Source organism: Mus musculus, chromosome 6 (assembly GCF_000001635.26).
Source record: "Mus musculus strain C57BL/6J chromosome 6, GRCm38.p6 C57BL/6J".
In the NCBI taxonomy this organism is placed as follows: Eukaryota; Metazoa; Chordata; class Mammalia; order Rodentia; family Muridae; genus Mus; species Mus musculus.
In genome coordinates this window covers 83,739,929-83,757,039 of record NC_000072.6, presented here as the reverse complement: position 1 = coordinate 83,757,039, position 17,111 = coordinate 83,739,929, and the positions used below count along the sequence as shown (strand labels likewise).

Below are 17,111 nucleotides of genomic sequence, written 5' to 3'. Positions count from 1 at the left end.
CTGGCCTCTCCTCCTTCTTGTACAGGAGTGATACAGGACTTTTCAATGTCTTGGTGGCAAGGGAGCAGATGTGGAGGGAAGGGGGTGGATATTTGGAGAGAACAGTACCTGCCGGTTATGTAGCTGTCGGTCCACATAAATCTGCCCCTCTGTGATGAAGCCAGTCAAGTCTGGGATGGGATGGGTGATATCTGCAAGCAAATGCCTTGTCCTCAGTGGATGGGGACTGGGTGGGCTCTCGTCTACTGGGACATGTGAGTTCTGCTTTAATCATGGGGGTGATGGGGTGGCTGGTGGAAAGGGAGGGAGGACTCTGGAGGGCGGGTGGGGGGCTACCATCATTAGGCATGGTGAGAATGGGGATCTGGGTGATGGAACCACCCCGGCCCTCCACACGGCCAGCTCGCTCATAGATGGTGGCCAAGTCTGTGTACATATATCCAGGAAAGCCACGGCGTCCTGGCACTTCCTCCCGGGCAGCTGAGACCTGCAGTATCCACAACAATGGGTATGTCAGGAGAGGAAAGACTAGATTCAGGAAAGGAGATTAGGAGGTTGGTCTGGGGGTGGGGGGGGGGGAGAGAAGAGGAATGGCCAGCCTGTGACTGAGCCCTGGGACTCACTGAGGAGCAGGCCCAGATAAAAGAACTCTTGTTCATCAGGGTGGCTGTGAGGCCGAGAGAGACAGGGAGGAGGTGGTTTGAATCTCACACTTTCAGCCAGCATACCTCCCGCAAGGCCTCCGCATAGGAGCTCATGTCAGTCAGTATCACCAGCACGTGCTTCTCACACTGGTAGGCAAGGAACTCAGCCGTGGTCAGTGCCAGACGTGGCGTGATGATCCGCTCAATCCTGGAAGCCAAGCATGGCAGCGCTCAGGGAGCCTGGAAGCCCAGGCCTGGGTCCCATGATGCCCCAGAACTGAGTGTAAGGTCAGTTGGTCAAGACAATGGCTCTCAAGAGTGGACATTTTCTGGCAATGCTGATGTTCCCTTTCCCACTGTCCAGGATGACCCCCCCCCCCAAAAAAAAAAAAAACAACCAAATGTCCCTTCCCTACTAGAAGTTCTCCTGAGCATGCTTCCTTTAGCTGGGCACTTTCAGTTCTGAGGCTCCGGGCCTGTGAATCTCTCCTTAACAATGCCGTCTCAGCCTTCAGAGTTCTGTTATTTTCTTAATATGCAGGATATTTATTAGGTTTTAAATTTCATATGTGAACCCCAGATTTAAACCTCCATCTTTAAAACTTTCAAAATAGAACATTTCTTAAACAAATGCCACAAACAGTGGTATTTCCTTATGGAGGTGACTCAGGCATAGGGTTCCCTGTCTGGAATAGCTGTGTGGTACACGGATGAAGAAAGCGAAGGGGCAGGTGGGGTCCTGGTCTGCCTCCCTAGCATGTCCCAGGCTGTGATTTCCATACTTGCACAACCAAGAGTTCTTCTCAAGACTCTGGCCCATGGCTGTAGTTCTGAGATGTCCCGAACCCCCAGGACCCCAGTTCTAGAAAAGAGGCAGGCCCCAAAGGCAGTCCCAACATAGAAGCACTCACGTAGGGTCATTGGCCAAATTCAGGAAGAGACAGACATTTCCCATGGTTCCATTCTGCTCGAAATCTGACTTGAAGAACCTGGCTGTCTCCATGTTCACCTAGACACATAGCCAGGAGTGCTATAGGCCCAGGCCATATGGCCAAGGGCAAGGCTTAGTCATAAAGGGCAGCCAGCTTTTCTCAGCAAATCTTGGGGTCTGACCAGCTTAACAGTCAAAGGTGAATAGTCACTGATGTGGCCCTAGGGCTCAAGAAGGACTCATCAGGTCCCAACACCACAAATATCAGCCTTTTTATACCCAGCTTCTTCTTGTCCTTCCCTTGGCTAGTTACTTCCCAACACAGCTTGTCAGCCTCCCGTTGCACCCAAGGTACCCCCTTCCAGAAGCTATCTTGTCTCCGTAGGCCCCCTGGGTTCCTTCTCTGAGTCAAGTATGGCCCATCTTATAGCTGCAATGGCCCTTGGGATGCCTCAAGGGTCACCCTGCCCTGGTCACTGAGTCCTTCCCTGCCCGTTTGGTCAGGCTGTGGTCTCTGTCTCCAAACTGGCTGAACTTTAAGGGGCTTCCTAGGATGCAGGACTGGGTGTCTGTCCCTCATCAGAAGAGGCTGTGCTAGAGCCAAGGCAGGAAAGGCTGCTTCTCACAGCTTTCCTTACCCCCATGGCTGCAAAGACAATGGCGAAGTTGTCTTCATGATAATCCAGCACAGCCTTGGATTTCTTCACCAGCCCGGCTTGGCGGCAGATCTGGGCTGCAATCTGAGACAGGATGGGCCAGGAGGGAGACTGTCAGGGCCAGAGCTCCGTGTCTGGCCTGCTGAGCGTCTCGGAGGAGGATGGGCTGATAGAGACTTTGGATGGGGAGGGTCCAAGCCCAGAAGAGTAAGGAATTGCCCTGAATCCTGCAGTCTTTCCCAAGGTTGGGGATGGTCTGGTCTTGTGGCTCCTAAGGATCAGCAGGACTGAGTCCCAAAGGACAATAGTTGTGGTGTGGATTTAGGCAGTTTAGCTGAGGATAGCTGAGCCTTTCAGTGCGTGCTCCTCCCGAGGCCTGCTGGAACTACGTGAGACTATAAACTGTGTGGCCACGTGAGCCCTCTGTTCCAAACCAAGATGTGTTGGGGAGGGAGAGAGACTCTTGAAAGAGAAAGAGCATCATCAGGAATGGTGAGGAAGGGATATCTGGAAACCTTGTCATACCAGTGGCTCTGAGAGAACCTCATGGCTCATGAGGTTCTGAGCCATGGAACCTGGTGGCGGTAGCCAGGCAAACACTACCAGTACAGGGACTGCCTGGGACAGGCTGTGGCTCAGCTAAGCAGGCTTTTTACACTGGAGTCTGCTTGGGCTCTCTGAAACCAGTGAGCACTCCACCTACTAGGGACAGCATGCAGCCCTTCCCTGAGACTGTGTGTGTTGGGAGTGTCTGTTATGCAGCCCTGACCTTGAGTGGCCAGGAAGCACCAGCAGGGTAAGTACTGGTGATGCCTACGCTCTACTTGGCACAGAAGGGTTTGGTGCTCGCCTAGAAGCCCAGGCCTCTGATTGTCCCTGGTCCTTGGTTATACATCCCTTACCTCATTGTGGGGGAGCCCAGCCGCAGAGAAGATGGGGATCTTCTGGCCACGAGCGATGCTGTTCATGACATCAATGGGGGAGATTCCCGTCTGGATCATCTCCTCGGGGTAGATTCGGTCATGGGGATTGATTGGCTGGCCTGGGAGAGTGAGCGTGGAGCCAGGTTAAGGCTCCAACTCATTCCTGTACCACCAACCCCCATGGTCTCTGTTCGCCAACCAGCCTGTTTAACAGCAGCTTCTGTAACAATGGAACTGTGCTCTGTGTGCACAGTGTCACCCAGGCACAGGCATGACACCCATTTCTCTTGTTCATATTAGGTGCATTTTAAAAATGAAACTTCCTTTCATTTGAATAGTGCCAGGGGCAGTTTCAAGTTTAATCAGCCATTCATCCATGCTATCATAGATGGCATTGTCCTAGCACCTTAGAGAAAGTGAGGCTCTTAGCTAGACAGTCCTCCTCAACTCCTAGGCACTTGAGTGGTATTCAGAGAACCAGAGGGTGGTTCAAAGATGAGGTGTGAACAGATGTGTGTTTTACCACTAGCTTGGTGTGTGGCCTGGTCAAAGGAGGGGGTTCCACAGGTCCCCATTACTCTCTCAGAAAACCAATGGGCTGAGGGTGGGGAAGTCAGGAAGGTCTCCTCAAAAATAGCTGGGTTCCTGGGAAGGGCTCCGTCTCTGCTGTGCCCACTCCCCATCGTCCCAGCTCCTGGGAGAGGGCTTATGGAACTGAAGACCACAGAGAGTAATAGCCAGAGGCACTGTACAATGACAGAATGGAGTGCCAGGGGCAGTTTGGGGGGTCTATGGTGGATCTGAGGACAGAGGGGCCTTTGCTGATCTGCCTGTTCATCTGATCACCATGGGGTTAGCACCACTTGGCCTGGATCTGTGGGTCGCAGAAAGAATGGCTTAGATCAAACAGTTGCTGGTGCTGTGTCCTCCAAGCCATGAGCAGCCTCTGCTCTCTTACCATTGATGTCCAGAAACTCCTCTGCCATGACAGCAGGTCCTTTGTCAATGGGTTTGCCAGAGCCATTGAAAATCCGACCTGGGAGGCACAAAGGGTGCAGGAGGATGTTAGTGTCCCCGCATCTGCAAGACCACCAGCTCCTCATACCCTTGCAGAGTCTCATTACCCTGGTCCCACCTCCTCAGCTCCCAGCTACTACAGACAAGGCATTTTGGGGTCATCCTGTCCACTGGCCTAGGCCCAGGTTGGTCACTTATCAGAGAATCAGGCTGAAGTAAGGAAGTGCTTAGCCATCCCTTTCAACCTGCACCTGTAATGACTTAGCCTCACCATTTCATTGTAGAGCATGGTCTATGTGCTGGGCCCTGCACTAGGGATGAGAGAGAGAGAGAGAGAGAGAGAGAGAGAGAGAGAGAGAGAGAGAGAGAGAGAATATCTTCCCCACTCTCACCCAGCATGTCTTCTGACACAGGAGTCCGCAGGATGTCCCCTGTGAATTCACATGTGGTCTTCTGGGAATCAATCCCTGAAGTCCCTTCAAACACCTGTGAGTTAGGCATCATTGCTGAGTGGCTTGTCTGAAAAGAGTGGGGCTTCCCACTGAAGGCCCACAGTGTGCAGCTCTGAGCAGGGTGTTCTCTGGGACATAGGTCTGTCTTCCCTCCAAGGCTTGTAAGATAGCATTGGAACTGTGAGTTCATTCTTAGAATTGGTACACTTACCTGAACAATGGCCTTGGTCCCAGCCACTTCAAGCACCTGGCCACTCCTCTGAGTACCATCAGGGAGGGTAAAGTTGACAATCTCAGCATACTGGGCAAACTGTCAGGGAGAAGAGCCACCCAAGGTGAAGCCATGCTACCTCCCCGTTTCTCCTCCTTCTGATCTTAAACTACTGTCTGTTTTCTTGTGCCCTGATGTGGAGAAGGGGATCTTGTTTGGGAGGGGCACGCTGGAGTGACCTGGGACTTTAATCAGGAGCATGTGTTAGAGCCAAAGTTCTTTCCTTGGTGCAAGTTTGTGGCATGTGTCTAATTACCTACATGATTATTGTAGCTGCAGTTGGCCTCTGGTGGCTCCTGAAAAGAAAGAGAAGAGGGAGGGAGAAGGAGGGAGAGGAAGAAGGAGAGGAGGAAGAAGGAAAGGAAGAAGGAGAGGAAGAAGGGGAAGGGGGAGGGGAGAGGGAGGGAGAGAGGGACAGGCAAGGTAGAGGGCTCAGCCACTAAAGTGGTTGCTTACGGCAACATCATAGATGAGAACACACTGAGGGGCTACAGGGATGTGGGACGTGAGATGGCTGGGTCCTTCCACAGACCCTGCTGGGAGTCACTGCACCCTTCAGAGCAAGCACTCCTGCCTCACACCAATATTTATCTGTATATTTACTGTGGCACTGAGGGTAGCATCCAAGGTGGTGAGTTTGCTAAGCTCTCACACTGCTCCTGACACACTTGCTGCCAATAATTATCCTTACATACATATACCCTTTGGACACACAGTTCTCTTTGTAGCTCTATCTTAGAGCAAAGAGAGAATCAGCACAAAAGGATGTGTGGTTCATGAACCATTTGTAGCAGCAGAACCTGAAAACAGAGTGGGATTGCTCACCAAGTCCATATTAGCTTTTTTCTTTTCTTTTTCTTTGCCTGACAAATGCGACTTAGAGAAGTCTTTGTCTTGGCTCATGGTCTGAGAGGATACAGCTCCCCATGGTGGGAAAGGCTTGGGCAGAACTTGAGGTGATGGGTCACAAGGAGAGATGAGTTCTGGTGCTCAGCTTCTGTTCCCCTTCCCCTTTTTATTCAGCTCGGGACCCCACCTTAGGGGATGTTGCCACTCACATTCTGGGCAAGTCTTCCATTCTTAATTAAACTGCTCTGGAAAAGCTCTTACACACATGCCCAAATTGCACGTCTCTTAGGTGATCCTAAAATCTAGTTGACATAGAAGGTTAAGCCCCACAAATATCAGTATACCAAGAAACCCAGCCTGCTGGGTCACCGTCCAACAGAGGTACAGGTGTCTCTCCACACCTGCACTGTTCACCTGTATATGAGCTCCAGGTTTCACAGGGCTGGAGACAACGGATCAGGCAATTAACAGTCTTTCCTTTGTTTCTCGGGGTACAAGGAGCATGCTTTATTTTTGCTATTAAAATATAATAACACTTGGTGACATGTTTTAGTGCCAGAAGTTATCATCGTCGTCGTGGCTGTCATTCTGTCCTCTTATAAGGTCACACGCTAGTGACCTTACGGGTCTTGGGAGAGGTGGATAGACTAGTAACCAGGGTGGAGCCACTCTCCCAAGGTTTTCCTTCTTAGATTTTCAGCGATGACTGTCACTGAAGGTGGTTTTGTTTGTCCTTTTCTCCTTCGGTGAGGGGTTGTGGCCCTTCCCAACCCTAATTGCTCCGAAGTGGTAATCTCAACCACAAGAGGGCGACCAAGAGCAGAGAGACAGAGGAAATGAGTGCTACAGCAAAAGTTCCACTCTTTCCTTCTCTGCTCCCTTCCGTGTGAGCCGGGGGTCTTATCAGAAACCACCCTTGTCCCCAGTGTTTGTCCTCTCACTGGAGAGATCTGACTGTCTGCCTAAAGAGGAAAAATTCAACAGAGAATACCAACTCGGGTCTAAAAGAAACCAGGCAATAAACTGGCTTAACAAAATCAGACAGAGAACTGCAGCTCAGGATTCAGTGCTTGCCTGGCGTGGTGCATAAGGCCCTGGGTTTGATCTCTAGCTCGAGGGTCGTGTGGGGTAGAGGGAGAGACCAAGAGACAAAGGAGGGCCAGCCTGGGTAAAACCGGATTCCCAGGGCCAGCACTCACCCCAGCCCCCACCTCCCCAGCCCTGGGCCCTGCGTGCTTATGGTTTTTACAGCCTTCCACAGACAAGAAGAAACTTTGCAGGTTATTCGAGGAGCGACAGAATTAAAAAGAATTAAGACAAGGTCTTAATTCTTAAAAGAAATCCTGGGTATAGCCTAGGAGCCAGGAGAGAGACTGAAGCGTCTTACCTTGACCTGGTCCAGCACCACCAGAGGCCCATTGACGCTGCACACTGTCCTATAGGCTGGGGGAGGGGAGGGGTGTGTGAGGGTCTCACCCTTGAGTCCCACTCTGCTCTACCTCCAAGAGAATATACATGTGCACACACATTCATGCACACACACATTTACACACAGAGAAAGGTACATATGCGTGCGTGCACACACACACACACACACACACACACACACAGAGAGAGAGAGAGAGAGAGAGAGAGAGAGAGAGAGAGAGAGAATCATTCTCTGTCCCCTGCCTTCTGTGCACCCCCACTCCTCCTCAGCTTGGGCCATCAGGGTCATTAGCTGTGACAGCACCAGCCACCATTGCTGTAAGGGTCAAGCCCCTGCCACAGACCCCCCACTGTCTCGACACCTGCAGGATGCTGGAGGAGGGCATGGGGGCAGAGGCCTCCTCAGAGTCCTGCCCAGGCCTGCTGCGCTCCCTACCCCATGTGCTTCCCCTCTGGCCTCAACCCCCACCTCCCCTACTCCCTCTTCCCAACTCCACTCAAATGTTCCAAAAGGTTCTGGGCCACAGCTGTGGCCTCCTGGACCCTTCCCCAGGCCCCCGCTGCCCTCCCTTCACCCTGCACTGATGAGCTCTGTGGGATGAGGGGCGCTGTAGCCCTCTGTTTCCTCCGCCAAGCCCTGGCCATGTCCCACCAGCTCTCTGGGCATCCTGTGGGGGAGGGAAGGGTGTTACCAGGAAGAAGAGTACACACATACAGGACAGACAGACAGACAGACACACACACACACACACACACACACACACACCACAGTGAGAAGAGAACTCAGCTCCCAGGGTAAGATCCATGGACTTTCAGCCAGGAATCCTACCTTTGGTCCTGCTGACACTAGCTCAGGGACTCTGAGGAAGCCATGATTCCTTGTTTGTGGTAAGGGAGTACCATAACTAGTCTCTCTCAGGGATTCTGGGGTGCACCAGTAATACACTAGAGACAAGTAATTTAGCCACACCAGATGAATGGGGTGCTGGGAAGAAACTGGGTCACTCACTGACCACAGAGTTAGGGGAGATGGGCACATGGGCCTGGGCCTGGGACTGGGAAAATCCTGGCTTAGAGTCACTGGCATGCTTGTGGGAGATCTGGGAATAGGCCTACCCTGTGCTCCCCACCAGCCCACACTGGCCCCAGCAGAAGCCCGTGTCTGTGCTCTCCGCAGTCATTTAAGCTGCATTATGTGTGCAGCAGAAGGAACAGATGTGCAAGGCCGTTCTTCTGCTAATCTTTGTAAGGTCCTTCCCAGGGTGAGAACTATGCAAAACTCAAGGCTGAGCTCAGGCGGCCAGTGCAGGACACCCCATTCCCTTACTCTACCTTTATCAGAGGCAGCATCCAGAAGCCCCTCCCGGAGTGGAGGGCCCACTCCCTATTCTGCATTTGTCCCTCACCAGCCTTATCACCCATGGCCAATGGCTCCCCTCAGCCTCCCGCTGCACCTGGTCTCACAGGAGGATGGCTACATTGGTCATCAGGCACATTCCCCTGGAGGCTCCTTCTCTTCTTCCACCTCTAGCTTCCTTGGAAGAAACCCACAACGTCCCCACTGAAGGGCTTCTTACAGGCCAGCCCTGGCCCTGCTCCCTCCGATCATTCCCTGTTCCCTGTTGTCTGTCCTCTCTTCCTCCTTCCTTCCTTTCTTGAAGCATATCTGTTCTAGCTACTGAATGCCATCCAGGTGCCACTAATCAAGGAAAATAACTGCTCACTCAAATGGAGTACCAATGGAAGAGACAGAGTGAGCATGGCGTTATGAAGCTATACGAAACGACAGGGATGCTAAGATGGGAAGCTCAGGAAAGTTGAGTGAGGTGAAGAACAGGGTGGGTGGGACTCATAGAGTCCAAGATGGGTAGGCGAGGTGTGAAACCAGGAGGTAAAAGAGATGAAGGGTCAGTGAGATAGACTTGAGCCAGATTGGGTGCTCAGGGAAGAAACACTCTCAGGTTGCCCTCAAGGTTAGGGGAGTCTTCCAAGCAGCCCCAGGGAGCTGTAGGAAGTGCCCATGGCAGAGTTGAAAGAAAGCCTGTTTTTTAGCTCCTCAGTGCCTTGAGGGAGAGAGAGGCTTAGAGAGGATTCATGACTCCCCTAGACTGGCTTCTAGTTGGGGAGAGCTGTCAGGGATGGCCTCTGCTGTGCTCAGCACAAGGCAGACACCAGGCAGTGCGTAGGGCTGGTTGAGTTCTGGTTCCAGGAGCTCAGTATTCCCATGGGTCCCACATCAGAACCAGCAGGCATCTCCACCTTGGTCCCAAGCCAGATGGGAATCCCGAGGCCCAGCACAGGGGCCACATCTGAGCTCCTGCCTGCCTCTGAGGACCACAGAGGAAAAGACAAGAGGACAAATATGTATAGTTTGGGGGGGGGGGTGGGAAGCTGGAGGGCCTTGTGGCATATGTTCTGATGAAATTATACCCACTGAAAATGGTACAGAGTGGAGCTGGTGAGACCAGCAGAGGCAGGACCAGGAGCAGCACCCAAGCAAGCCTGAGGAGAGCTGGCATTTTGCTAGATCCAGCGTGTTGGGGGATCACAGCAGTGAGCCAAGGGTCAAGAGACTGCAGGGTGTGTAGGTCAGAGTGTCTTGTCTCAGGAGGGAAGAGAGCCATAAAGCCCAAAGGAATCAGTTCTAGTCTCACAAACCTGGGAGACAGGCCTTTCTGCTCTCTTCTCTTACAGTCTGCTCCCCAACCTCAAGACTGCACAGTCTGCCCTGGGAAATCTCTATTAACCCTGAGGTCCAGCAGTTTTACCTGGAGAGAGGGTACCTGCAAATGGATGTTAGGGATTAGAGGCTGGGCACCCTGCTTGATATAAAGGAGGAAGTGGAGTGTGTGTGTGTGGGGGGGGGGGGCAATGGGGGACCTGCTTGACCCTCTGGAACTCGGGTAGGGAGATCATATTTTTGCTCAGACCAGACCACGTGGTGACCCCTGTGAGGTCTCTGAGTCATCTCAGCACACCTGGCTCTAGACAGGGATGGCAGAGTGACTGGAGGAAGACATAGCTCTCTGTAGCATGGAGGCCTCACTGTAAAAAGCTACTCAAGTACCAGTTTCTAGTCAACAGCGACTGCAAGCCCTTCAGGCCTTGCCCTTGCCTACCTCCCCCAGCGCTGGCTACCCAACCTCTTCCCCGCTGAAAATCCCTGGAACCACAGATGGGCACCTTGAGGGATTGTAGACTCCAACATGAGACTAGATCTTTTCTCAGAGCCATCTGGTTTTATTGGTTCTATGTGTGTGTGTGTGTGCATGTGTGAGTGCATGTGTCTGTGTCTGTGTCCGTGTGTGTGACTGAAATGGTTTCACTCTTGCCCCATTCCAGTTGTCGTTTATTTGCCTTGACTGGTGGCAGCTGGATGGCATTCACAGTTTAGGCTTGCTTCAAACTCACTCTTATTGACCAGGCTAACTTCAAGCCTGTGGCCATCCTCCTGTCACATCCTCCTGGGAGTTAGGTGTATAGGCATGCCAACACACGTGGCTTTTGGTCATCCAGTTAGGACTCGGGCAAAAAGAAACCAAGCACCCAAGATCTCCCTGGCTGGTGGGCACCCTGGCTGTGTCCCTTGCCTAGAGAGGTAAACTGAGGTGGAGAGATGCAGCTGGTTCTGGGGCAATCAGGGATTATGGCCACTGCCCACCCGGGGACGTCCCACTTGACCCTGAAGAAAGAAACAGGATGATGAGCTGCCAGGAGCGAGCTGGCTCCTCTGACCTCAGGGCACTGGCTCAATGGGCTTTCTCCAGACTCAGCAGACACTCTCTGCTCTGCCTAACCCCTTCCATTGTCTCTGACACTGGAGTTGCTTTGGGGGCTGCAGGGTGGAAGAGAGCTCCCTACCCCCATGGTCCCAGGCGCCTTCTCTTGAAAGACTCAGCAGGGCTCCTACAAGGCCCTAATTAGCGCAGGCCCCAGCTACACCTGCACTGTCCTGTCTTAGCCACCCCCTCCACCTCCCCCCCCAAAGCAGGCTGGAGGCCAGGGTTGGGGCAACCCTAGGGCAGCAGATCTTGCTCCTCAGCCCCATCCCAGCTGGGGGGGGGGGCTGGGGGAGGGGTCCCCACTGGAAAATGGGTCTTAGAGTCAAACCTGCTTGTTAGGACCCTACTGTAACTTCCTCCCCTTTGGCTCTCAGACTCTGGGTTAATGACCTGACCTGGCACCATCCCTCCCACTTGTCCTTTTGCACCTTTGCACAAGCTGGACACACACACACACACACCAGCCCCCCCCCCCAATGCAATGCTCTACCAATCGACCACAGGAAGCTGTCCCTCCACAATGAGCAGAGACTCTTGGGGGAGTAAGGGTAGCTCCACTGGATGAGGAGGGTCCTGCTTCCCAGGGTGGATATTGCTAGCGCCCATGTCCAGCCCCAACCCTGTTTTGCCCCCACGCTTCTGGCCAACTTGGTCCCTCAGCCTAGCATTAAGACACTCTTCCACCACAGTTGTACCCTGTGATGGCCAGACTCTAAGCGAGACTACAAGAGCCCTTGGGGCTCTGACCCTCTGGGCTGGCCCATTGCCTAGGCTCCCTGTCCCGTTCTGTTCTCCAGGTTCTCCAGCCTGAGCTAATGGTGGAGGCAGTTCAGAGTAGAGTGCCTGGCAGCCAGAGAGGAGGGCAAAGGAGACAGCCTACCTGTCTAAGGGGGACAACAGCTCCCACTCTTCACCACACCTCTCAGAAAGAACATCTCCCAGGTACCCAAGATAAATGAAGGGGAATGAGGAACGAGGCTGACCCCAGGCTAGGAGGGTGTCCTTGGAGGGCTAGCCAAGCCTCTAGGGATATCCTGTGAGGACTGTCAGCTTGTGGTAAGGTGATGGTACCACTGCAGAACCTGGAAGGCATCTTTCCATAGCCTTTGCTGTGTCGCTGTGAACATGATCTTATTGTCTTGGGTGGGTGGGTGGGGGTGGGTGTCATAACCTACAGGGTGTTGACAATAAACACATTCTGGTTCCCCGCAGGAGGAAACTGGCAAGAGTCTGCTCTAGCTTGAGCCCTCCCACCTGGAGGAGAAAGTGGTGGGCGAGGTGAGGCTGCACAAAGGTTGTACTGGGAGATCCTTGCAGATCCCTGTAGAGCCACATTCCAGAAGGAAAGCTGAGCCTGGAGGTCTAGACTCCCGCCCCACCCAACCTGGCAGCTCTCCTGTGCCCGCAGGTGGGAGAGCCTGTGGGGCAGAGGATCGAACAGCCTCAAACCTGGGCACAATGGTGCCCTTTCTCCTCTGATTTCTGGGCTCTCATGACCCAAGCTTTTGCATAGGAGGCAACCTCTGGCCTCTGGGAGAAGCCTGGCCTGCCCCCTTGCACCTTTCTCCATAATTGGTGCACAAGGCGTCTGTATCAGCCTCAGACACACTCCCAGCACCCAGGGCTGTGCTCCCCGAAGGCTGAAAGGTGATCCGATTGCTCTGAGCTCAGCCGTGGGGTACCCTGTATATACACTGCACCTACTCCGTTGGGTTGGGTGGCCCTGGAGTCAGAAGAAGGAGTGGCCTTGTCTAGCTCCATCTCCCCACTCCACCCCCACACACCCTGTTTAGGAGCCTCAGGCTCTGTTCAGCTGGGGCCACTCAGGCTGGTTTACTCCAGAGAGCTGGGCTGCCTGAGACTACCAGGCCAGGGAGAGTGACCTTGGACAAGAACATGAGGGGTGGCTTTGGCCCTGTGGGACTTTCCAGGTTTTCTATGCATAACACTGGTGTGGCTCACCCCTCCAGATCAGGCACAGTTGCCTCCTGACCAGATGAGAGAGGCACACCATGTGTGAACCAATACATGGTCTTAACCCAACAGTATACATACATTGCTGCAGTTACACTTCATGTATGCATGAATCCACTTGAACATACATGTACATTATATTCAGGCACCCGTACCCGCACCTGTGCCTGTGCCCACACACATACACACGCATGCCCACACACATGCACACACCTCACCTCCACCCTGTGCATACAAGCATGCACACACATGCCATTGCACATTTTGTGCCCCGCCCAGTAGAGACTGCCTTTCTTGTACATGTTTCTATGGATAGATTCTCCCCACTAGAAGGTGATTCAGGCATCCATTGGCACAACACACTGGATACTGAATTCCTCAAGCCAAGTGCCCACTGACTATACTGCTATACACATTACTATACAGATCCATTTGCTCATCCACACATGCTCCCCTGTATTCTTCTTCCCTCCCTTCCTCCCTCCTCCCCGTCCCTCCTCCTCTCTCCCTCCCTCCATCCCTACTTCGCTCCCTCCCTTCTTCCCTCCCACTGTCTCTGTCTTAGTCTCAATCTCAAGCTGTCTATCTTTGTCTGTGCCTGCCTGCCTGCCTGCCTGTCTGTCTGTCTCACTTTCACTCTCCCTCTCTCTTTGGACTTTGGACGATAGGATCCTGATGATAATAGTTGTTACTCAACCCTCTCCTCTGGGTCAGCTTGAATGGGGACCTCAATCCCGCCTGCCACCCGCAGAGGTGACCCATGTGCAGGCTTTACATAGAGGTGATACTACACAGTTCTTCTGGACTCAGAGGCCCTGATCTCCTCCCTAGGTCTTGGCCCTCTTTCTCTGAGGCAAAAAGCACCGATCCAGCAGCCCACTCCCCTCACCAGCTGGACATGAATACTCACTGACTCGGGGGTGGGTGATGTAGTTTCGGGTCACAGCCTGCACATGCTCTTGGGCTGTGCCTGGGTCACAGCTATTGCCAGTGAATCCCGAGGACCTGCTGTCTACTGTTGTGGCCATGGCGTGTGGAGAGCTGGGAGCTAGTGCCTGAGAAGCCTGGTGGTAGCTCTAAGACTTCAGTTTTATCTGGAGCTGGAGCGGGCTGCTCAGCCTGTGCCAGCAGCCACCCCTCCCCTTCCTTATGTTTCTGCTTCCCTCCCCTCCTCTGCCAGGTTGACTGTAAACAGGGAAGCTGGTATGCGCCAGCTCCCAAGGTTTCTCAGGCATGGGCTGAGCAGAGCCTGTAGTGGCTGCCCCCACTCAGTCCTGAAAGCTTGCAATGAAGGACGGAGCAAGGTGCATAGCACCTCTTCTAACCTCTGTGCCCAGAGGTCCCTCAGTGCAGTTTCCATAGTGAGTGTGGCTTCAGTTTTTCCTTTTTTTTTTTAAAAAAAAAAAAAACAGGTCCCTATCTCCCACTGTATGACTCCTTGGTCTCCTCATGCCCTGTACCTGGCAGGTTATCTTCTCAACCTGCCCCCTTTGTCCTGAACCATACCCGGGTACCCTTCCCTCTCCAATTCCATCATTTTGTCATCTTTGAGGGTCATCTCCTGGCCAGCTTCAGGCCACCTCCTGCAGGAAGCTACCATGTTCCTTGAGTCAGTCTGCGCTGTCTTCCCCACCACTCTCCAGCACTGGTCCATCTCATGTCTCTGCTCCCTCTCTCATGCTTCTCATTCTGTCAAAGAACTCTTCTGTTGGAGATTGTGTGTGGCTATAAAGGAGCAGTCTCCTGTTTGCTTCCATGAGTCTGCATAGCTGAAGAAATGATGTAAGTGTGTGCCTGTGGTCCCAGTGTTACTTTTCTGTGTGAAATTATGCTAGATATTTAAAATGCTACCATTGTGGGTAATTACATGTGATGACTAACTTTGGCTGCCAAATTGACAGGAATTAGAATCATGTAGAAAGTATAGCCAGTCCCCTGACCCCAACTACTGCTACCACCACCACTATGCCTTCCTACCATACTGACTGCTTGCCTTTTGTCTAGGCTCCACCCCACAGTTACCTGGCAACAGCCAGATGTGCCTGACTCAGTATAAAAGAGGCTGCTTGCCCCCTCCTCTCTCTTTTACTCTCTTGCTCCTGTTCTGTCTCCTTGCTTCTGCTTCTCCTCTCTCCCCACTCCCCTCCCCCCCTCTCTCTACATTCTCATGGCTGGCTTCTACTCCTCTACTCTCTCTCTCTGCCATTAGCAGTCTCTACTACTCTCTCAACTCCCCTCCCCATGCCCTGAATAAACTCTATTCTATATATGGCTGGTCCCTCAAGGAGAGGAATGAACTAACATGGGCCAGCAGAGGCACCTCTTTCTTTGACACCTGACTATACATTCACCAAACATATTCCTCTCTCTCCCTATATTTTTATAAAACACAACATTGATTGCAATCTCAAAACATGAACCAAAATAAACTTTTCCTTCATTAAGTTTTTTTTTTCTACTAGATACTTTGTCATAGCAATGAAGAAGTAAGTAATACGGAAAACTGGTACCAGGAGTGGAGTTGTTACTATAAACCTGACCATGTGGTTTTTAAGCCTCTGCAAATGGTTTGTGAGAAGAATGTGAAAGCGTTTTTCAGCCCCAGAATGGTGTAAGAGGAGCTTAATGAGCCATTCTGGTGAAGACTGAGAGAGATATGTGGACAGTGGGAGCCCAGCACATGACGTTTCAGAAGGGAACAAGAACTTTATGAAGAAATGGACTAGCAGTTATTCAGATTATATTCTGGAAAAGAATCTGAGTTTATTCTGCCCATGTCCTGAGAATTTGAATGGTGCTGAATTCAGTCATAATGGACTAATCTGTTTGGCAGAGGGAATTTCATGGCAGGTGTGTGGTCTGAATGAGAATGTCCCCCATAGGCTAATATGTTTGAATACTAGGTTCTTAGTTGGTGGAACTGTTTGGGAAGGACTAGAAGGAGTCATGGCACTTGGGGTGGGCTTTGAGGTTTCAGAAGATTTGCGTCATTTCCAGTGTTCTGTCTCTGCTTCTTTCTGTTTGTGGATCTGGACTTGAGCTTCCAGCTGCTGCTCCAGCACCATGCCTGCCTGCCTGCCTGCCTGCCTGCTGCTGTGCACCCCACCACGATGGCCATAGACTCTAACTCTCTGCAACTATGGGCCCCAAACAGCTCTTCTATGCATTGCCTTGGCTGTGGTGACTTATCACTGCAATAGAAAAGTCATTAAAACATCAGGACAGCATCCAGGCTGTAGCATGGCTCCTGCTCGGCGCTCTTCTGCAGGTCTACAGTGAAGGATAGCAGCATGCAGAGCAAAGATTTGACTGATGCAGTTTCTCAAAAAAAGAGAGTGAGTTTAGAGTTACAGACAAAGCAGGGTAAAAAAAAAAAGCAGCTGTCACTGTGAGAGAGGTTGGAACCATTAAAGAGAACCGTGATACTCTGTTCTGGGACAATAGGAAATGGGCTCTGAAGGCAAACCCACCCATCAGATGCTCCAACTTGTGAAAATTCAAATTCAGTTGACAGGAGAGAGCCTGCACTGAGGAACCCCTAAGTGTTTTCTGATCTCATTGCTGGAGAGCACCGAACCTACTCTAGCTGTGGTAGAAGGGACCAGATCACATCTCAGGCTGATAGCAGAACTTAGCAGCTGCATCCACACATTGCTGGTTTTACAGGCATAAAATGTAGGAGTTACATGTTCATGGAGGCTTGCACAAGGTTCGAGAAAGCTGTTAAGGCCAGGTCATGTGTGGCAGGGTTGAATCCCCTGCAAGGAGGCCTTGAGAAGCCATTGCATGGAACTCTGAGGGTAGTGGAGATGATAGGGCCATCAATGTCTGTTGGAGGAAAGCTGCAGGCACAGCGAGCTTACATGTGTTGTGAGTGGCAGAGCTAAGGGACAGAGCTACTCAAGCCCATTGACACCTTCATATTTCTGTCTGGATTCTTGGTCCCAGGTTCCAGAGCTACAAGATTTGTATTTACCCTGCTGGGCTCTGGTCTTACTTTGGCCCAGTCTTTTCTTGTTATGTGGTGGCTTGAATAGTTTGGCCCCCACAGATTCACGTGTTTCAGTGCTTGGCCCATGGGGAGTGGCACTATTAGGAGGTGTGGCTTTATTGAAGTAGGTGTGGCCTTGTTGGAGGAAGTGTGTCACTGTGTAGATGGGCTTTGAGGTCTCATATGCTCAAGC

The 17,111-nt window shown here is 52.1% G+C and overlaps 1 protein-coding gene across 1 annotated transcript in view; it reads right to left on the bottom strand.

The window, feature by feature from the left end:
• The window catches only part of Atp6v1b1 (ATPase, H+ transporting, lysosomal V1 subunit B1), a 15,839-nt gene extending 1,816 nt beyond the window's left edge, over positions 1 to 14,023 (bottom strand). Inside the window, exons 1-11 of the mRNA NM_134157.3 lie at positions 13,838 to 14,023; positions 7,131 to 7,186; positions 4,835 to 4,933; positions 4,564 to 4,657; positions 4,113 to 4,190; positions 3,134 to 3,273; positions 2,214 to 2,315; positions 1,556 to 1,653; positions 729 to 852; positions 337 to 487; positions 109 to 191 (exon numbers count right to left, since the gene is read on the bottom strand). Coding sequence (NP_598918.1) covers positions 109 to 191; positions 337 to 487; positions 729 to 852; positions 1,556 to 1,653; positions 2,214 to 2,315; positions 3,134 to 3,273; positions 4,113 to 4,190; positions 4,564 to 4,657; positions 4,835 to 4,933; positions 7,131 to 7,186; positions 13,838 to 13,955 — 1,143 coding nt within the window. The 5' untranslated portion in view covers positions 13,956 to 14,023. The remainder of the gene's footprint in view (positions 1 to 108; positions 192 to 336; positions 488 to 728; positions 853 to 1,555; positions 1,654 to 2,213; positions 2,316 to 3,133; positions 3,274 to 4,112; positions 4,191 to 4,563; positions 4,658 to 4,834; positions 4,934 to 7,130; positions 7,187 to 13,837) is intronic.
• Positions 14,024 to 17,111: the final 3,088 nt, after the last annotated feature.